At 41.8% G+C, this 21,747-nt stretch overlaps 1 protein-coding gene across 1 annotated transcript in view; it reads left to right on the top strand.

Moving 5' to 3' along the window:
- The window catches only part of BRSK2 (BR serine/threonine kinase 2), a 300,775-nt gene that overhangs the window by 130,291 nt on the left and 148,737 nt on the right, over positions 1 to 21,747 (top strand). The window contains exon 2 of the mRNA XM_041481170.1: positions 19,073 to 19,167. Within this exon, the coding sequence (XP_041337104.1) occupies positions 19,073 to 19,167 (95 nt within the window). The remainder of the gene's footprint in view (positions 1 to 19,072; positions 19,168 to 21,747) is intronic.

Genomic DNA, 21,747 nt, shown 5'->3' with positions numbered 1-21,747 from the left:
ACCCAGCTAATCAGGCTGTGAGACAGCAAGGATGTATGGAGAAATTTTAGTTTTCTGCCTGTACCCATCATTTTGCATGTTCTGAAGGTACATGCTACCTCCTTCCCGTCCCTAAGTGATAATTTACAGAGAACTCGGTGGTGGAAAAAATCTCTTTAAATTTGAAGAACTAACCATTTTAAAATGAGTCCCTGAAGCTTAGTAGTTTCACAAACAAACAAATTAACCTCTTATAAACACCTACAAGAGAAACACCCAAACTCCTTAATTACAAAAGATGCCTTTATGCATTCAAAATCTGTTCTTTGTTTTCCTGTCAGGCCTCATTTCCACAAGGGACCTCTTTTCTAAGGCCAGCAGGACTGCTGTGATACAGGAGATAAATATATATGACAGTGGATGTGAAGTGGCAGAGCCCTGTCTTGACATTGACACAGATAATTGCATTATTGGGGAGTTAGTGTTCAGGTTGACTGTTTCTTGGGAGAGATGTCATATGGCATTTTTGTGGTGGGAATAATGAGTATCCCGTAGCAACATTTGCATTTGCTATTCTAACCCTTTCAATTAATGTTTCTAATTCCTTTTGGCACTATTTTCAGGAGCTCCAGGATAGATGTTTAAGGAAAGAGATTCTACATATGTTGCAGTGTATGTCACCTGGTGACCTTGGTAGAGGTCATTGGCAGATGGAGTCCTTCAAGTCATTGCTGTTTGTAGCAAGAAAATCAGTTCTATTCACATATGTTTGTGCCAAATAGGGTGCCAAAATTTAACCTTCTCTCTAGACTCTCTCTAGAGTACTTAGACACTTAAACCAGTGGTTTAAATGGAAAACTGGTATTCCTATATGAAAGAGAAAAAGATTTTTTAGCTATGAAACTTGCATTCTTTGCATCTAATATGCATGAAAGTGTAGATATAAATGTCTGATGTTGTGAGAAGTGGCATTAGTTAAGGAATAGTGTTGTACACCAGTAATTACAGACATTAATTATAAAGGAGAACTGGATTATGACTTTGGGTGCCCTCATTAGGAGGGGATAGTGTGTAAGTAGTCCTGGGAGGCTTTGTTAATTGGAGAAAACTTGTTTCATAGCATCTTCCTTGCCTGTTTCATCAGGAGGTAGTAATTTACTACTGCTTATACAAATACCAAATGAAACACTGTTGCTGTAGGCCAGCGTTGCTATTCGGTGAGAGGAGAAGTGAATGTGACTCAGCTTTGTTGGTTTTCTCCAGCCTTTCCCTACCTTTTGCTTTATTCTGCTTCACTTCTGCTTTCCTGGATTTGGTTTGGGAAGTTCATGTGGGAAGTCCATGTGAGGGTGTGCACCCCAGGATGCTTCATCAGAGACTCCCTTGCAGGACCTAATGCTCCCAGGGGGCTGCTCCTCAAGGATGGAGTATACCTCTGGCCACTTCCCATGTTGCCTTGGGAACACAGCTGTGGATGCACACACAGGCACCTGTGATTCTGGGCAGATACTTTGGGTGCAGTTACCTTGCAGCCAGGAGGGCTTTTCACTTCAGGAAATTTATATAACTCTTCTATTCTAGGAAAGTAACCACGGGCTCTCTGGAACTCTCTAAGTTGCCTCTGCATGCAGCTAATTCGTTTGAGAGTGAAATGGCACCTTTAAGGCATGTCCATGAAATACATAATTCAAGTATCTTGTGTTCGATCATACCATTGGACAGCTAATTGAAAATCACATTGTGTCTCCATAATGAGTCAAACAATAAATGCATTTGTGTGCCAGTGGAATGACCCATCCCATAGTCTTTTCCCCCCTTTAATTGCTTTGATACCAACTGGCAGAAGAGGACCACATGCTCAGCTGTCCTTGATCAGCAAATCCAGCAGACACACACCTGCTGTTGCGGAATCCTATGAGCTCAAATGAATGAGGCTCTCAAGGATGGGACTGACAATTAATGTACAGGTGTGTAAATCAGGCAGAATATGTTGGGTTTCCTGCTGTCTAGGAAGTCAGTGGCTAGCACAGCACCTGCCTGGGCTTAAGAAAGGGGCAGAGCATATGTATTTATGGTGAGGCATGAGATGAGTGGTTGTGGGCTGTCTGATCATGCCATTCAAGACCCTTTGTGATGCCCAGTTGGCTCTGATACAGCAGAGGGTCCCTGCAGAGCAGCTGCATTTCAGGAACAGAAAGTCTGGGACTTCCCAAAGTCCAGGTAGCATCTCGAACTCTTGCAAGCAGTGACTTGTCCTTAGCTGGTCTCCTGGGAATCTGGTGGCTCAACAAGTATTAATAGCAAGGAGTGCATCCCTCTTAGTCACATCCCTTGTGTGTTTTTTAATCTTTCAGTATCTGTCCTGCTCTATGTGGTAGGGGAAGTGCTGTGCTATGTTTTATCACCATGCCATGAATATATTTCTTAGAAGGTAAGAGCACAGGAAGAATTCCTTTGCTCTCCTCTCCACCATATGTTGTACATTTGTGAAAGACAGACGTAGCCTGATTGTTAAAATAATTGTTTTGCTTATCTTTCTTGCTGTGGTTTATAGATACAGGGAAAGAAAAGATTGAGGGTATTATGCCATACAATTATACGTGGGACCCAAGGTTGCTAGAGAAGAAAATCTATTTGATAAACATAATGAGGAGAATTCCAGGCTGGTCCTACCCTGTGAAATGCACTGATGGCAGTAGCCATAGAAGGGAGGACTCTGGGATGTCACTTCTTAGAAGATTCAGAGCTGGACCAGTGCTCAGCTACTGTGGTTCTTATGGTCTTATTTTTACAATGATGACTTGCATAATCTCCTCCTCGTCACAGCAAGAACAGCCTTTCAGCTTACACGGTCATTCATTTGGCAGTGGAATTGCCGGGGAAGAACTAGTTATTTCAGGTTAGCATTTACACATATGTATGTTCATGAATATGCCCTTTCTGTGAAATAAATTAAATAATTTTCCTCAGCCTACAGTCATGTAACCAATCATAGCTTTCCTCTGTAGTTCTTGTACTTTCTGACATCTCAAAAAATGTCATGGTGCATTAGTGCTAGGGAGACAAAGACAAGTAAGGAGGTCTGCTGATGCTGCTTTTTACATTTAAAATCATGCAACATATCCAGGGGTGTTCAGGATGCATTTTCTCAGGAGGTTCTTATGACCTGAGTTCCCTGCTGTTTATATTTTGCAGTCACAGTCTTCTGATTACATTGCCACAGTTTTGAGAAAGGTTATAGATGCTTCAGCTAGCTTCAAACCTTGCATTGCAAAATTATATTCTGCTGCTGCTGGACCTTGGCAAAGGTCTGGCTTCCAAACAAAGGCAAGAGGAAAGAATAAAGCAGCAGACCCTGCAAGAGATGGAATATTGTCTGTGTGATTAAAGCTCTTTTAGGGTATGGTCTGTAATGGGAAAGAAAACGCGTGATCTCCTCTGATCTGCATTTTAAACAATGTTGAGGATTAGCAGAGGGGCAGCAGATGCAGCTATTGAGCTGCAGAGGAAGGGGTTCAGAGCTGTGTGCTGCAGATGGAGATTATTGCCGTGTACCTCCCCGCATGTGCCGCTCGGTGCTCCTTGTCCCAGCGCTCGGCACGGTGAGCGCGCCCGGCAGCGGGAGCCTGCTCCTGCCAAGGGACACAAACTGAGCCCTGGCAGCCATGCTGCTGCTGCTGGGGACATCATGGCACAGGCACTGATGTTTGTAACATCCTAACACAGCCAGCTTAACCCTTTCCACTTGAACACCTTGGTCCCTCAGTGCTGCCTACCATTCTGCTACAGAGCCGTCCTTTTCCTACAGCAGAACGAATAAAATGCTTGCACAGAGGAAAGAGATTTCCCTGCATGGTTTTTTTCTGTTCTTTCCTTTCTTCCAGGAATCGGCATCCTTTCTGCTATCCTAAAACGCTGTATTTTAATACAGTGTTGCAATTTTGTTATTGCTGTTTTCATAAAATGGATCATAAATTTGAAGCATAGAAAGCACCCCATTTTTGCTCTCAGAATTTTTGCTCTAAGTCAGGAACATACCTTGTGGTACAAATGGAATTATTCTCCTTTTATACTCCTGTAGCAGGAGGTAGGTATGAGGTTTGTCTGGAATTTTATTAAAATGGCAGTCTGCTGGCTAATTTTTTATGTTCTAGCATATAGTTTGCATTTGAAAATGCATTTGTGGGGGTTTGTAGCTTTTTTGCAGCCTTCTCCCACCAACTTAAAATGTGATTGTGGCATGTGCTTGGCTTCCAGCTCTGCCACAGGGTTTCTGTGTGACCTTCAGCAAGTTTCCCAGTTCCTTAATGCCTAAAGTCTTTATCTTCAAACAGAGAAATAGCAGGTAATTAGGTGTACTCTGTGACCGCCTTATCTGTTTGGATCATAACCATCTACCCCAAGGCAGGGCCAAGCACCTATTCCATGGTGTATGCATTATGTTCACGTATAGGCCTAGTGTTGAGTCTTCCAATATAAACAGCAATAACAATTCCATCAAGCTCTTGCTCACATATTTCTATGTTATGTTATGTTACGTATCTTCTCTTTAAAAAAAATTTTCTCTGTAGTCCTGAATTATGTTTGTGAGGCCTGAAAAAAAATACTGGAGAAAACTATTTTCTGCTACATCCTATCCTTACTCGTGTCATAAAGCTGGGCTTTTCCAAAAGCAGCCAGGGTGTTACCTCATGCTTTGTCTCTTATATGTGGGCAGGAGAGAGAGGGCAAATTGTTCTGTATCTGCAAACATGACTATTTTTTTTTTTGCTTCTTGGTTAGCGTGGATTCTACCTTGTTTGCTTCAGTAGCTCCAGCACTTTGTACAGTTTTCTGGCTTTGTCTTTAAGCTGGAGCCCATCTCAAGTACTAAGGTAATTCCTTATGTTCCCCCATCTTGGAGTTCCCGCACTCAACAGCAGATTAGGAAAAGTGAATCTCAAAACACAGAGCAAGGCTCTAGATGCCAGTTAAGTGCAGAAGTGCTGAGGACGGTGCAGAGGAGGCAGGGTTCTTGTTAAGCTCTGACGTTGGGTTTAGCTCACAGCTGTGAGAAGAAGTATTATCTGACAAACAGATTTGATGAATTTATGTAATTTATATTTAAATCAAGGCAATTTAAATTGTGGATTTTTATTATGGCTTGAATCAGCAAGGGCAAAATCTTGATTTCATTTATTGATTCCATCCTTACTTTGTTGTTTCTACATTTTAGATATTTTCCAAAGGAAGGTTCATTTTCAAGTTGGTGGCCATCCAGTTATGATGATTTGCAAAATAAATTTAGCATTTCTTTTCTGTGGTTAGGAAGACATTCTTTTCTGCTGCCCATTCATTGAAGTCATAAGGTAGTTAATGTGCATTTACTTGCATCTTTTATTGAAATTTTTTTGCTTCATCATAGATTGATGGCTGGTATTTTCAAATCACTGTAGATGACATATATTCTTTATAGGCCATTTGCATCAACCACTATTTGAAAATTGAAATTAAATTTATTTTGAAATGAAAAAATAATTTTTTGTTATCCAGATGTGCTGATTCTGTTTATAAATAAGCATAAAGTTTAAAAGATTTTAAAAGAGCTTGTTTTGACCAGGTGTTACAGCATGTGAGGTGCCCCTAGGCAGACACTATGCAGAGCTCTTTCTGCTTCCCAGGACACATCACTGACAATTTCAGGGCTCTGGAAAACAGACTCTGTTGTGCTGGGATCCTCACTTGGAATGAGAATGAGAAGAACCAAACCTTAAAGCCAGGTCTCTGGAGGAGAAAGTCTCAGCTTTGGTTATGTGGAGTGTTGTTCTTCTCCCACAGTGGCTCCTCCCTGCTGTGTGGGAAGAATTAGAGAGCAGTTTGTGTGGCTGGGCTTCTTCAGAGGGTGTGAAGCTGAAAGAGCCAGTAGGAAGGTTAGGGTGAGAAGAAGTCTTGTTTCACACATCCAGACAATAAAAGCAAGAATTTACCATGCAGTGGCCCATCCACAGCATTGTCTGTAGTCAGAGAGGAAGCATGTGAAGTTGCCCTTCAGTTATAACTTATCCAGTGCTTATAGGACTCCTGAGAATAAACTGTGGTACGGCTGAAGAAAAACAACCAGCTCATTCACATCTTTGCTTATGTTTTTTTCACTCTCCTTTTGTTGTACAGGTTCTGGTTTTGTTTCCTTTGGGTTGTCTTGTACTAACTAGAAAATGTTAGGGGACAGCTTCTCTTTTAGGATAAAACATGTAGAATTACTTGAATTCAGATAATATTCTTTAAAACTGCTGCAAAGCAGCATTGTTGTTCTATTAAATATCCTTAAAACACTCTGGAAGTGTTCTTTGCTTGCTAATATCTACAGAGACTCAATGGAACAAGCCACTGAATAAATCAAATTCAATACACTGTGGTTTTGAGACCAAGACTAGTAGGAGTGTCTGATGGACCAGGTGGTTGTGCTGCCATCCAGAGGTACTTAGGCTGGAGAACAGAGCAGGCAGGACTGTCACAGGAATGCAGAGTGCTGTTCTTGGGAAGGACTAACCAAGGGATCAGTACACACAGGGCACCAGCTGGCTGGAAGGCAGATCTGCACAGAAGGATCTCAAGGTCCTGGTGGATAACAAGCTGACCATAAGCCAGCCAGGCACTGGTGTGTTAGTGTTCCAAGGGTGTTGGTGTTCCAAGCGTAGGAAACTATCCTGGGCTGCAGGATCAGCTGAATTGAGGGAAGTGACCCTTTTCCTCTGCTCAAGCTCACAGCTGGAGAGCTGCATCAGTTCTGGGCCTCCACAAGTACAAGGAACATGGACTTACTGAATCCAGGACAGGGACACAAACATGGAGAAACTGAGGCTGCTTCTGGACGATTAGAGCTGGATGATTTGGTTTGCTGAAAAAGCATCTCATCAATGTGTATAAATACCTGTTGTGAGGGAATAAAGATGAAGCTGATTCTTCTCACTAGTGGCCACTGAGGACAGAGAGACAATGGGCACAAATTAGAACAGAATGTATCTAAACACAATAAACCTTTATTTACCGTGAGGGTGGTCAAACAACGGAACAGGAATCCACAGAGGAGTCTTATGAGAGTCTTACTCTAATCCACTTATGGAGTCTTCATCTGTGGAGATACCCTAATTCCAACTGGACATGGTCTTGGGCAATGTGCTCTAGCTGTCCCTGCTTGAGCAGGGGCTTTGACTTGATCATCTCTAGAGGTCCCTCACAGCATAATTCTGTGATACTGTAACTATAACAGCAAATTCTAGATTTTTTTTTTTCCCTCCTCAACAGTGAATTATGGACTGCTAGCACAAATCAGAGCAGCATGCTTAGAGAAGGCCTCATTTGTTCCTTTAACTCTGTTGCTAAATACCTGGACATCTGCCGCCCTGATTTTCTTTATGCTGTTCCCAGTGCACTGCCACCAAGTGCAGTCTGGATGTTCCTGCTCTTGTATTCCCTCACCTGGTTGCCTCTGTGGTTTCAGAAGGCACCTTCTCTGCCCACTTATGTACTGTTCACAGCAACACTCTCATGCAGCTGAAGAAGATGATTTTCAGAAGAGTACACTGCAAAGAGAGACCAAGATTTTTAAAATAACCTTTATTTAGGATTCTTCATGTAGTTATTAGCGGGATTTACAGTTGATGCTCTGGGATAAGGGATTCTTCATTGTGTTTAACAACTTGTAATCACACAAAAGCCACAGATTTTCCTTAATTCCCTTTAATGTGACCTGAGGGGAGCACCTCTGCTCTTTCTCAGAAGAGAGGTTAGCTTCTCTCTCTAAGAAGTAAGCTTTTCTTTCTGTGTTTGTCTATCTCCTGGAGCTTGCAGGGGCTTATATCCCTGTGAAATAGAAGGGAAGAGTTAACGTCTTGTATGTGCAAGTAAAAATGGTCCCTCAGGAAACTCAGATGAGGTCGTTCTGCAGCTGAAACCTGTGGGGCTGCATCTGCTGCACCCTGTGCTGCTGGTAGAGCTCACAGTACCCACATGCCTTCATGCACTCCTGTTTCTAAGGTGTGTAGCCAGTCTGCTTGTGCAGGAAGCCTCACTGACCTGGCGGCAGCTCAGGAAGCAGATTCTGTGCATATGGCAGGGCTGTTCCAGCATTTTGTGACATTTCACAGGTCACTGCAGCTCACAGTGTTTCCCAAACTGGTTTTGTTTGTCCATCTGACCAAGCCAGGCTCACTGGTTTGTGTACTGAGGTCCCAGAATTAGGCTGTCCAGGTCTGAAGACTGAGGCTTTTCTATATTCGGCCTTTGAGAGTTCCTGATTCTCTTCTAAAAGTCTTTTTCCATTCTGGCTGAGAGGGTTTTTTGTAATTCTCAACCCCAGTGAAATTTGGACTGCAACCTCTAACTCTTGGTTTTAAGCACAGAGGGTCACACTCAGTGTTGCTGTGGATACCTGTCCTGCCAGGTCTATAGGCTATTTCAGCTGCTGATTTTTGTGTTCAGGGAAAACCCTTCATATCCAGCTCTGTGCAGCTTGGCCATGGCCTGAGCGTGCAGGTGGCCTGACCCTGCAGTATGAGTGAAAAATATCATAGCAGTTTCTAGTTGCTTAGGAGCTCATAATACAAAACTAAAGAACTAAAGTGCATGTAGTGTTCATAAGGACAAAAGAGTATTTTCTGTGCTCTGTATTGGCAGTGTCCCTTAAGGCCAGAGGCTTTTCAGGAAGTGATACCTGATTTGTCTAATGCCATTATTGCTGGGTAGTATTGTATTATTTTAGCACGTTTATCCCCTGTGTATGTTGGGACATTGAACAGGCAGTCTCAATTATTTCTGAGCTGCTTTCTCTTCTGAGCGTGAGTGACTCTGAGTCAACACTGAGCTCCTCTGTGGCCACTGTTTGTAGCCTGTGCTGTGTTGTGTCACCTCCTTGGAGAGGCTGGGAGTGCTGCTGTGGCTGTTCTTGGTCACAGGGAACTGGGAATAATTCCAAGGAAGCCAATGGGGTCACAGTAACGTACAAGTAGGGAAATCTGGGTCCTCACGTGGGAGTGTTGTTTTTGAGGGATGATATTTTAACTTCTGCTCAGGTTTGTAGCCTGTAGGGACAAGCTGCTTGTTGGTTGTTTGCTTATTTCTATGTACTTTTCCAGACTTAAAACTTGTCCTTCTTCTTAAGGGGAATCTTTTGATTGAACCTCCCTAAGTCTTCTGATGCTTTTTGATAAATGTGTTGGGGCAAGAAATAAAATCATTAATAGAATAGAAAGCAATCAGAGAAAAAAGCACAGGGTGTGAGACTCTAGATTGACTTCTAGAAAGTTCATCTACTCTTTTCTTTATTATGGCTCTGGCCTTGAAGTAGTGTTTGTGGGAAGCCTAATTTAAGCTTTTATTCTGATACTAAGAAAATACCAGTCTGATTAAAAGCAGAACCCTTTCCTGTGTAGGGAGGTGGTGCAGTAAAAGATGTTGAAGATTAAAGAATAACTGTGCCTGCAGATTTGTTCTACCTGAGTGGTAGTTAACACAGGGAGTTGTACAGTTTGGTAACTCTGAGAACAGTTCTGGAATAAGGTCTTCTACAGCCAGATCTGTAGCACTTCAGTGTCATTGTCTGCAGCAACACCTATTAGAATAAGCCAGGTTTTTACAGCTCTAAGCTGCTGCTGGAGAAACTGATCTGCAATTTCCTAAAACAGATGAGCCTTTGCATTGACTTCAAAGGCTTTAGATCAGACCCATGGAATCGTTCCAGAAGAGAAAAATTCACTGTGAGAACTTCCAGAAGGCCAGGCTGGAGCTGTTGCATAGAAATCCTGGAGCAGAAGTATGACACAAAGAGGTGTTTTGACAGCACAGGTCTCATCCTTTTATAATCACTGGTTCCTGCCTGAGTTTGAAATTGATGTCATATTTCAGGACATACTTAGCCTCAGACACTGTGGCATGAATTCCATGTGATGAAACTGGGTATCAGAAGGTGGGCTGTAATGTTCCAGTTTATCTAACCACCTTCCTCTTGTAAAGAAATTAAATTCATTTTGTTTTCTTTCTTTTTATTGTGGAGGCACAGCTGACCGTGCTCTGTAGGTATTGCATTGTTTCTCATACCTAAAATTAACGAGGTGCTTGGGCCTTTTTATGTTTTGAATATGATGCCCTGCTTTCCTCTCTTTGTGGGGAACATAGTGAACCAGCTGTAGTGTACTTGGTACTACATGAGCAGACAGCTCCTGTTCTTCTTGGTGTAGGAGTCAATAAATCCTTTCAGCTCCATGCTGTGACCTTAGCCATTATTCTCAAATTAAAGGAAATACTTTTTAAAGTTTGTTCAGTTTGGGTTTTTTTAATATGCCTCTTTCTATTCATTAAAATTACAATAGTCTGATTTTTCTTACCTTTTATTCTGTTTCTTTTTTTCTGTGACTTTCCTGATTGTAAATCAGAATTCAGTTTCCAGATGGTCTTTCTTCCCATTGTCCTAAACCAGAGGCTTGGAGTTTCTCATACCCAGTGTAATTAAGAAAATGTGCTCTTTCCTGCACTTTTTACGGTGACCATGTGCTCACAAATCTTGATTGGCCATGGCATCTGTTGTCTTTTACACAGGAGAAAGAAGATAATAAAGTACACAGAAGGAAACTGTACAGCTGGAAGGTGAGCTGCAGGACAAATGGGTAAAACTATGGAGGGCATTACTGCAGGAGGCATAAGGAACTAGTGTCAGGGGGATGGAGGTGTGGGAAGGAATTGCAGGTGTTAGGACACTGGAGGAGAATGGAAGTAGGATGTCCATAGATCTGGTGAGTTGGGACTGGAGGAGGATCCAGAGTTTTGTGGTGGATAATGAAATGAAATTCAGGGTGTGGATCTGCAAGGGGTCAGCCTCTGTTAGTTGTACTGGATACAGAGCAATTTGTCCTTGGAGCAATACCAGTATCTGTAGAGCAATCTGCATGCAGTGGCTCTCCAGTGCATTTCTCCTCTGCCTGTGCATGGGCCATACCCCACTGCTATCAACAAGCCCTTCAGGAATTCCTGGGAGCTGCCTGAGCTTGTGGCTTGCCGTTTGGCCCCTTGTCCAAGGCATGGGTGCAAGTGTGGTTAATCCCATCACTTCTTGAGCCCTTACTGAAGGGCAGCATATCAGCACTCAGTAAAAATCCTGTTAGGAATCTGTCAGGGCGTGATTAAGGGATGTCAGGGGGCAGACTAAGCTGTATCAGCACTGAGCTGGGTAGATGAAGTGTTCTGTGGTGAGCCTAATCTTGTGAAGAGCATGACCTCTGCCTGCTCTATAAAGGTTTTCCATGGTAACCCCCCCTTTTAATTAGGTTTTTAATATACATATAACCTAGCTGAAACAATCTTGGCTGATGGGAGGGTCAAAAGGGTGTGAGGAGTTCTTGATGGAGTGTGGAAAGGTGTGGTAAAGAAGGGGAGATGTAAGAAATTAGCATGGAAAATGGGATTAACATCAGCTAAAAGTACATGTGAAGAGCAGTTTATCTGCTGTTTCCCCTCCTCCTTCCTCACCCTCTCTTTCTCTGCTGCTCACTGTTCCCTCCTTATTAGTGCACCAGTGCTTCTCAATAGATCACTGGACCAAGTGGGGATGTTGTGGCTCATTACCCAGATGTTACCTAATTACAGCAACATGTTTTCCAGAAGATACCATAGGCAGGATAGACAGACTTCTGCTGGCCTCCTGCTATACCTGAAAATGGCTGTCTTTGGTCATCTCCTGACAAAGGATTAATGAAGTCTGAAGGGGAACATGGCTCTCATCATTCCTCAAGAGGAGCTTTACAAGGAGATGTACAGCTCTTGGAAAGAGGGGAAAAAAAAGGCTTCTGACTAGGAAAGTTGAGTGAAAGCAGAGTTTTCCCAATACCCATCCAGAGATGTAAAAAGAGTTGGGCTTTTTCTCCTGGTGCATCAGTGGAAAGATCTGTTGTATCTTAATTTGTTTTTCAAATTTGAAAGCAGTGAAAGCACTCTTCTCTTTCCCTGTGTGTAGGGGTGGGGTGTTGCTCTGACACTTTCAGAAGTCCACATTGGAAGCTGAAGTCTGGACTTGGAGCAAAGCTTAGTCTCCCAAGTGTTCTTATACAGGAACAAAGACTTGATCCGAAATAGGAGCTCAGCCCATAGACATCACAAGCTGCTGATAGATCCCAGAGGACTTCAAGAGTTGGTTAGTTTGGCTGATGAAATAGTGGTATTTTGCAAAAGCAGCATCAATGTGCCAATGAAGGTTTGTGTCCTGGTTCCCTGAATGTGGGTGTGTCTGGTGAGATGGGGGGAAAGAGAGCACATCAAAAGGGCTCAACACTAACATTCTTTGCTACATTCAGGGGCCATAAAGGTTTTCTGAGAAGTATTGATTTATGAAATATTGCAAGAAAGAGACCAAGATAGAAATCAATAGAGGTGATGTTGGTTCTGTGTGTTTTGATCCTGCTGAGCTTGGAGGATGATCCTACCATAATCTCTGAGGCATCCACTGTAAAACCTGCTCCTGCTGAGCTGCTGTGTGTGTATATATATATCTGTGCGTGTTTGTGCTTCTTGTTCCCTGATATCAGGCATGTGGATCCAGTCACATCTGAGCTGATGCAATGTTGTCACCAATCTCTGAGCTTAGGAGTGTGTCTCTCTGGCTGGCTGAGCCAGCAGACATTGACAGTGCTCGTAGCTCAGGACAGTAAATCTGGGCTGTGCAATTTAGTGCTCTGAGCTGAGGCATGTGGACCTCAGCACTGATGAACCTCTCCTTCCATGCTCCTGCTGAGCATTTGAACTCTGGCTTTAGTCCCACCATAATTGCAGTTTATGCAGTTTAAAAACAATTAATGTGTGAGATCTCAGAACAGCCTTTTAGCACTAGACTGTCTCTGTAGAAGAGTCCACAGTCAAAATATTTCATTACCAACCTGGGTAGCTCCATCCTCATCCTTTTAGATTTCTACATTTCTCCTATACCTCCTTTTCCCATTATGCAATTATAAATTGATACCATGCAATTTGCTTGTCACTTGATATAAGTTTGTTTGTTTTAAATGCAATAATTAGAGATAACCATTGCTATAGAAAAATAAACATCTCTTCAATGAGAAGACTGAGTAATTAAGGGCAATTATTGGTTTCTGTAAGTAGGATGCTCAGTAGCAAAGTTCTTTCCAGTGCAGCTAAGAGTAGTATAAGATGTGCATCATTGGAGACCAGAAATTTGAGCTCCAAAAGAATTGGGATGTGAAATGGAAGCTAATAACAAGAAATTATCTAGAGGTTTGTTTCCAGATTGTATTTAGAATGCAGTTTTCCTGGTTGTAATATGTAGAACTTGGGTAGGATTTATATCCCTTTCCAACATTCTTTGTAAGGATTAATCAGTTAATCCTTCTACAGCCCTTGCAAGGTAAGTAAGTAAGTGTTATTATCCCTATTTTACGGCTATGGAAATCATGTTGCTGTGGGCCAAATTTTAATCCATTTTCCACTGTTGCAGATCTAAAGCAACTTCACTGCAGTCAGCAGAGTTAGACACTGTAACTGAACTGATTTAACCCTAATTGAAACTGCAGTGTTTGTGAAGATAACTGTGGAGAATAAAGAGGAGGAATATTACATTTTAAGATTGTCCTCCACCCTGCTTGAGATGTATTAATGCTACTGTTTGCTGTAAGGGTTGATTTTCTGGACTGGCATGCTTGAGGTTTTGCAGGTCTTGCAAGTGTTAGTGCATGTAGTTTTCAGGAATGAGCATCCCTAAATTCATTCAAGATTTACAACAGCAACCTCCAATTTGTGGGGATAAATTAAATTACTTGTATATAAAGAGCATGCGTACAAGGTTCATGTGCAGCAATACTATATACACATCAAGCTTTTTGAAAAACAGTGTACTGGAGTTTGTCAGCCTAGAACTTTTGTTCCTTTTCTAATCCAGATAGTTTGTTGCCAGTACTTGAGCCCTGAAGTAAACCACAAATGTTTGTTTTTTGCAGTGCCTAGATTAACATTTGCAGAGTGTTCATTGACTTGAATTAATTGGCAATTAGCTAACTCAAGTTAAAAGAGGAGTGATATTTCTCTCTAGACGTTCTTTTAATTGCTCATCCAGCCAAAATAGACACTTCTGGCCAGACCAGGGCTTTCCGCTTGGATTTTTTAAGGTTTTTGATAACGTGCTCTGAAGTGAAGAGCAAGCAACGTGTGTGTGCAGATGATCATCTGAAATCAGTGTCTAGTTTTCTACTACAGAAATTTATTTTAGGTTGGTTTTATTTTAAAAGAAAGCAACAGACTTCCATTTATCAATGGGAGAAATCATATGTGTTAAATATAGCAAATGTACCTTTATTTCTTTGAGTAGTTATTTGCTTCATGGTTAAAAATCAGGATAACAAGTTACTTGTGTTTAGCATTTCTGAAAGACTGGGAACATCATCGACAATGAATATACCCTAAGTGCTGTATTTAAACAACAGTTGTGTTTCATTATTTATTTATTATTTATTACTCTCTCTTTCTGGCTCAAAACGATAATTTGTTTCAGATCGGTGTCTTTGCCAGACTTCAGGTTTGGATAGTACTGAAAACAGTCTTTCTTGTTCCTAGAATGTTTCTTTCTCTAACGAAGAGTTGTAATAAGAGGATCATTAGAAAGATGCTACCATTTACACAACTGTAAAGTGCACGTCAAATAGCACTAGCTCCAAACTCTTAATGCTTTATTCATCTCTGCTAGAGAAAATTGCTACACAAAATGCTAGGCAAAAGTAAATTAGTCTCTTCTGAAATCTTGTCCTTGGCTGAAAAGGCCTGAAGGTCTAAAAAGGCCAGTTACAATATCGGCCACTTGTTGTGGTCATGGATTCACAGTGAATATTTTGACTCAGCTGGAGGGAAGCTTTCGTTTCTCCATCCCCACAGAACATTTTTCCTGGATAAAAGAAGAACCTTCTCTCTGTACTGCTTCAGGATGGGCTGTCCACCTTCCCAGCTGATCTAAATCTGTCCATTGTTCATCACATAAGCGCCTGTCCTTTTCAAAAACTATCTGTGTATCTGTAAGCATCCACAGAGTGGGAGCTTGCCATCAAAAAAATGCACAGGCGTGATTATTAGCAGGTCACTGCTGCACTGGGCTGTGTCTGACCTGCACACTTCCCTTTGCTCTTCTTCCTTCAGTGGCATCTTCATGTCATCTGGGGTTTCTCATGCTCATTGGTTTCCAAATTGTGGCTTTTAATTATGATGAAAGGACAGTGTTAACTTACACATCCCCTTGCTTTCCAGTGTGTTCGTGCTTTCTCCTTTATTCCCCAGCCTGCAATTATAGGGCTGGTTCTGATGCAGTTCAGTGGCTAAGATCAAAAGCAGCCCAATGTTTGCAGTTCATTGGATGCAACAACTGATTGTAAAGCCCCAGGATGTCAGTGTCTAGAGTCCCCAGGAATGACCTCGAGATGGAGATCTGAGGTGTGCCTGAAGCAGTGAGTGTGTGACAGCTGTGTGTGTGGTTGAGGGAAACTTCAAGCAGTTGATTCCCACAGCATCTTAGATTTTCTGTCAGGACAGACCAGAGTTAACTTTAGCAGTCACAAAGGTTATTTGTCTGCATTTGAGGGGTTAATTACTCATGAAGCAGACAAGTTCAAGGTCTATTTGTTGCCCGGCAGACTTGCTGTGAGCCAAGCCAGTGCAAAATATCCTCACAGCAGCAGCCGTGTTTGTTTTCCTTTGCAGAAGACACAAGTACCTGTGCTGGCCTGACTGTGTAGATAAGCTTTACAAATAAGTACCTAACTGATTGACCCATCTGTATTGGAGGAGGATTTATATAGTTTTGAAGTGCTCATTAACAGCTGCATATACAGAAGAGGAAAAAATGGAAGATGCGCCACCTCTTCCACAACTCTGAAACAAGTGCACATCTTGGGCACTTGTTTCCAAGCAGGCATTTCTGCCACTTCCATTATTTCAGTTACAGCCTAGCAATTTATTCACACAGTTGCTTTTCTCTAAGGTCTGTTATTATGTAGATAAATAATACATCTTGAATGGTTTGTGTTCTCTGTGTCAGTGAAAAAGGGCTCCTTAGGAATCAGAAGCCCACAGGATCTCAAATCCACATTTAAGTCATCTCATCTCAATTGTGTAGTTCCACAATTGACTGAAATTACAGGACAGAAACAGAAGTCCTGAGGACAAACCCTTTCTGCCTCAGCTCAATTAGGCTTTCCTCATAGTAGCAGGAGAGGAGAGTGTTATCCTACACATGGACTTGCCAAGAGGGACTTTTTTCTTTTTTTTTTTTTTTTTCTTTTTTCTGCTTAGGATGGCATGAAAATGTCAAAATGAAGTGGCCAGGAGAGAAGGGAGGAAGCAAGGCATAGTGATGTGTTTTATTTTTTTATCCGAAAATTACATTCAGTGAGTTTAGTACAGTGAAAAGTCCTGTCTTGGGCTGCTCAGAGGGTTGTCTAAAATTTCTATCTCCACAAAACAGACAGCAATTACAGTGCATTTCTTTTCTTGATTTTTAAAATGCAAATCAGGAGATGAGGAAAGATGCATTAAATCTCACATATGTTTTCTCATTCTGTCCTTTGATACCATAGCATAAATCAAGAATGACTTCTTGAGGTCAATGAAATTAATTCAATATAAAATCAGTGTAATTCAGAACCAGTTTTATTTTTGCAAAGTGTTTGGTGTCTTCTAACAGTTAGTTAACTTTTTATTGGAGTAGCTTAATCTTAATTTTTGAGTTTCTGTGGTAGGTTAATAGCTACAAGGACAGAGGACACTGTGAAGATACTGTGCAGGATGACAGTGCCCCAGAAGTTCATGGTTAAACTCTTCTCAGGCTCAATGACAGAGTACTTCAGGGAGGACAAAAGAAAAATAATTTACAAATCAGACACATTCAGTCAAGACAGATGTCTTGATTTGGGAGCAACAAGATTTGAAATCAAATTCTGAAGTGTGAGATATGTCTAGTATATAACTGGTGAAGAACCAGTTAAAGAGCAGTTGTTTCTCGCCCTTATTCACCTCTGAAAATAACTGGTCCATGCCACATCACAGTACAACATGGTGCCACAGATCTTGGGAGTCTAGATATAAAGGACTGATTTAGAAGTTCTGCTGAGGTTTGAAAGTGTAACTAAGAGCAATGTAAAAAGTGCTGTCATTGTGCTGCAAGAGTGATGTAAGGTGGTGGTTTGTCCTAGAAGCAGGAAGGAAGCAATCGGCACAGATTGAAACGGTGCACGCTTTCAGCAGGGTGGTGCCAAGTAGCATCTATCCAAACACACAACAGAGCCAAAGGGAAGAAGCATAAGTAAGGCTGCAGGTGCTTTGAACAGTGAACATAGAGCCAGAGATGCTTTGGTTAATATAACAAATAGAATAGAAAAAATGCAGACAGAAGAGTGAGTGTGGATGGACAGCACCTTGCCCCGGCTCTGCTTCTCAAGTGCTTCAGGCAGAGGACATGCTATTGCTATACACAGCTTCAAATGGATTTGTCAGTGCACTGTGTTCTTAATTTTTGTGACTTGTTTATGTCGTGGCTGAAAGTGAGGATGTCAGCATTTAACTAGATGAGACTGAGAAATTATGTGACCAGAAATATCCAGAACACTTGAGCATGCCATAAAAGAGATGTGACTGGAAGCAAGTTGGGAGTTTATTTATCCACACAATAACCAGTGATTAATAATTCCAAATTTAAGTTTAACTGCACAGCAAAAGGATGGACAGGTACCTGCAGAAGATTGCTGAAGTCTCTGATGAAACTCTAGTTCACTTAATTTGGCCCAGTTTGTCGTAAGGCAAGAATCTATTTGCCCCTTAGTGAGGTGTGTGAAGTCCTGTGTTCAGTGTTTCACTGGACTGAAAAGCTGTTGTGTTCAAATCCCACATAAAGCAACGTGTTTGGCTTTGCATTAGGGGGTGGGGTTTGCTTCTTAACTGCAGCCTATCCTAGGAGCTGGGAACTAAGTCTTTTTTCTACTGTTTGATTGTTCATAAATGGCCTGCAAAACACAGCAGGTTGTACTGACACCAGAGAGGTGCCATTTCTTTTTTAGTTCCGTTATAACTGAGTTAACCTAAATGGCAATTTGGCATGTAGTGTGTGGAGTGGGATAGTATCCAGCCCATCAGGTGGTGTGCTGTATGTGCATGTTAGACAAGAGTAAAACCTGAAGCAAACAAGATCTCACTTCAATAACCTATGAAGTACAACTTTTCCAGCTACAAATTTTCTAAATGGCAGTAGATGGTCAAGGGACCATCTTAAACTCACCTGTGGGAGGTATTTCAATGTACCTTCATGTAAGTCACCAGACCTAGATGGAAATTTTGCAGAAGGTAATGGCTCATGTATGTTACTTACCTCTTTCTTTTAAGTCTTGGTGTTCCATATTTTGATGATAGTTTAGACATCCTAATCCTGTCAGGGATATCAACATCCTTTTGCCAGTATAATCAGTTAACAGCACTCTATCTTTTTTGAGGACAAGAACATAGTAAGTAATAACAAACAAAAGCTAAGAATTGTAGCAGCGTATGCTGATGTTCCTGTACACCGCAATGGCATTATTCACAGTATTAACTTTATGCAGCAGGGTAAATTAAAACAGTAAGGGAAGCCATAATTAAGTGTCTTTTTATTGTGATCATGGAAGCTTTGGAAGGAGCTAGAGAAATGTAGAAGCAAACATTTGACCATCTAGTTGTGCTGGTTTCCAAACTTTTGATGTCAGGAAAAGCTCTTAGTCCAATGTGGTTCAATTGCCAGAACTTCATACTGGTAGAACACACTTTGAGTGGTGAGAGCTGGGCTGCAGTGCTTCAACAAAACCACAGTTTTAGTGGCAGAAGCTACAGGAGCATCAACAGTGTTGATGACTTCACTGCTACATGGTCAAACTGTGGGCTAAAGGATTTGCTTTACTCACAAGACCTTTTCTGGCTGGAGGAGGTACTAATGGGAATTTGTTTGCATATAAGCTGTCAACAGCTCGATGGTGTTCTAAAAGGAAAACCCTTGACAACCAACCTCAACCTCTAACTAATTCTTCCTTTCTATTTTGCTTTGTTTCTCCTGCAGGGCTTGTGAAGTTGGGGGTTCACTGTGTCACGTGTCAGAAGGTCGCGATAAAAATTGTCAACAGAGAGAAGCTCAGTGAGTCGGTGCTAATGAAGGTAATTTTCTAATGGAAGATTTAAAAAAAAGATTAAGTTCCTGACTCTGTGTCTTCTGTTCCATGCAAAATTAATATCTTTAATTATGTATAACAAACATCCCTGTCAGTACTAGGATTGTGCGGAGCATAATAACAATAATTTAGTTATGGGGGAGGTGAGGGCAGCTGAAATGAAATGGGAGAATGCTTGTGCTTTGCACAAAATAAACAGTCAGCTGCAGAGTTGGTGCTTCTCTGCTGGGGCCAGTGTATGTTGGGCACCTGACTTTCAGCACTACAACAGTGTCATCGTGGTACACTGCAGGCTGAGGTGTACAAATGTCAGTAAGAATAGATTTAATGGGGGCTGGTGGATCCCTTACTTGAGTAGTCCTACTGCTTGCTCTGCTGCATGGGTTCTCTATGGTGGCTGATGTGCCAAGGTCCATGACTGCTTAAAGCTGTTGTAATTCAGTTTACAATCCACAGAGCTGTGCCATTGAAAACCCTCAGAGCGTTTGTCCCGATGATCCCAATGACTGTTAGTGTTCAGAAGAGCTTAGTTTGTTTTTTTACCTAGCCTTGTGATTCTCCTCACATGAATGTCATTGATTGATCTTGGAAACCTAAAAATAAAATAAATGTATGCATAGCAGTTTATTCATGTGATTTGGTGACTAGAGAGGCTAAATTCAGCTTGATGGGAAGGAACACAACTGCAATGCAATCAACAGAATTCCGTCACACTGTCACCTGCAAATTACGCTAACATGTTTGCATGCAGTGTTGAGCACTTTATTGAGGTGACTTCCCTGTATAAGCACAGAGCTTCTCTATATAAGCTCATCTTTACACTCCTGTTTCCCATAAGGACTTCTATGTCAGCCGTTTCCCAGCACAAGTAAGTATAGCAACCTTACTCAGAGCAGAAAGAAAATGGAGTGGAAGCTAATATGCAGTCAGTAAATGTTACACAAAAAAAATGTAAATTTACTTTTTTTTTCAGACAAGGATTCTGGAAGTTTATACTCAATTGTAACACATTCAGACTTTACCTTTTTGGAATTTCATTGATGCATTCCCTCTCCTGTAGTACTGTGGATTTAAGCAGACTTCTAATGTAGACCAAAAGTTAGAATGTGAAATAGGTAAGAGAACTGTATAAATGGTAAAATCTGAATGGGACACTAAGCACTGAATATATTCCAGAGCAAAATAATACAAATATTTTTGAAAAACTTGAACATTCTGTTTGGTGAGAGAAACTGTCTGGTATTTATATAAAACACTTCATTTACCTCACTGGTTTTCAGAGTAAGAGGCAGATCACTTAGCATGGCAAAGCAATCTCTCTGCTTTAGCTGTGTTGCATTACCTCCGTTGTAGTATGAAATCTGAGTAGTGAAATGGTGTGTTAGGCCCTTGTTTACACAGCCACATGCTGTGCCACTTTTCTGTAAGATTGTACAGCATCTTTTTCAGGAGGAAATTACACATTGCATCATAGCTCTCATTTTCAGAGCCTTCTTTGTGAGATTTTCAAAGATTCTGCTCTGTGCTCAGGAGGTTGGAATAACAGATGGGATTGAAGTGGTTTGCCCAGTTCTTACATAAATTCAGTAACCAGATGTCTTTTCAGGAATGCCCTGTGCCTGGTGGTCACAGACAGGCTCTGAGACTTCTATGTGAATTTAGAATACTGATAGCCAGTTTAATCCAGTCTGGCTTGGAGGGGAAAAGTGCTTGCAGCTTTTGGCAATCCCAGTGTGGCCACTGTGAAGCATCCAGCTTGCTGTGTGGAGCCAGCAGCCACAGGGAGATAGCCAAAAGTGAGGCCAAGTCATTGTGGTGTGGTGGCATTCCTACTTTGTAAGTCTTCCCACCAGCTTATCGGTTCCAGTGACTTTCTTTGCCAGTGGGCCATGCAGAGCAGCACCCAGAGCCAAATGATTCAAGACCACAGCTACTCTTCCAAGCCAGGCCCAGATTGATGGATTTCGTTTTAATCCCTCCTTGGACAGAAAAGCTGGATCTGACAAACATGCACACCTGCCACACGAAGCTGTAACAGTGCAGTGCTATGGCCATTTATCCTAGAGCATAAGGAAAAAGTCTGCTCACAGTGCTTTCAACATCTAAAGTGACAGGCAGAAGCATATACAGCAGGCTGCTTTCTTTGTCATCATTATTCTGTTGTGACTTGCTTCTTGTAGCCTTCATTTCTCCAGTGTTTTTGCAGTGTTTTATTCTGTATATTCAGGGAACTGTCCCTTCTCTCTGCAGCTGCTCTTCATCTGAGCTGTGCAGAATTGAGAGGCATTTGGTAAAGTGCTTTCTAATCATAACGTTGTAGTATCGATATTTCTGGAGAGAAGAATTTGGAATTGTAGCAGCTGGTCTCAATTAGCAGAACTGCTGCTATGGAGATGATACACGGGCAGGCACAATGCAGCACAGGCTGCAGTAAATGTCTCATCCAGGCACTGCCTGCCCTGTCAAGGGATGGGGCTGCTCAGTGCACACACAGCCTTTTGCTTTGTCATGCCCTGACTGCTAAATGCAGGCTGGGGAGCAGTGTTCCCTCTCCAGCTTAGACCTG

The sequence above is a fragment of the Pyrgilauda ruficollis genome, unplaced genomic scaffold, assembly GCF_017590135.1.
Source record: "Pyrgilauda ruficollis isolate IOZ18807 unplaced genomic scaffold, ASM1759013v1 scaffold55, whole genome shotgun sequence".
Taxonomy (NCBI): Eukaryota; Metazoa; Chordata; class Aves; order Passeriformes; family Passeridae; genus Pyrgilauda; species Pyrgilauda ruficollis.
Note: the sequence above shows the minus strand (reverse complement) of the source record. Positions and strands in the feature narration are given on the sequence as shown.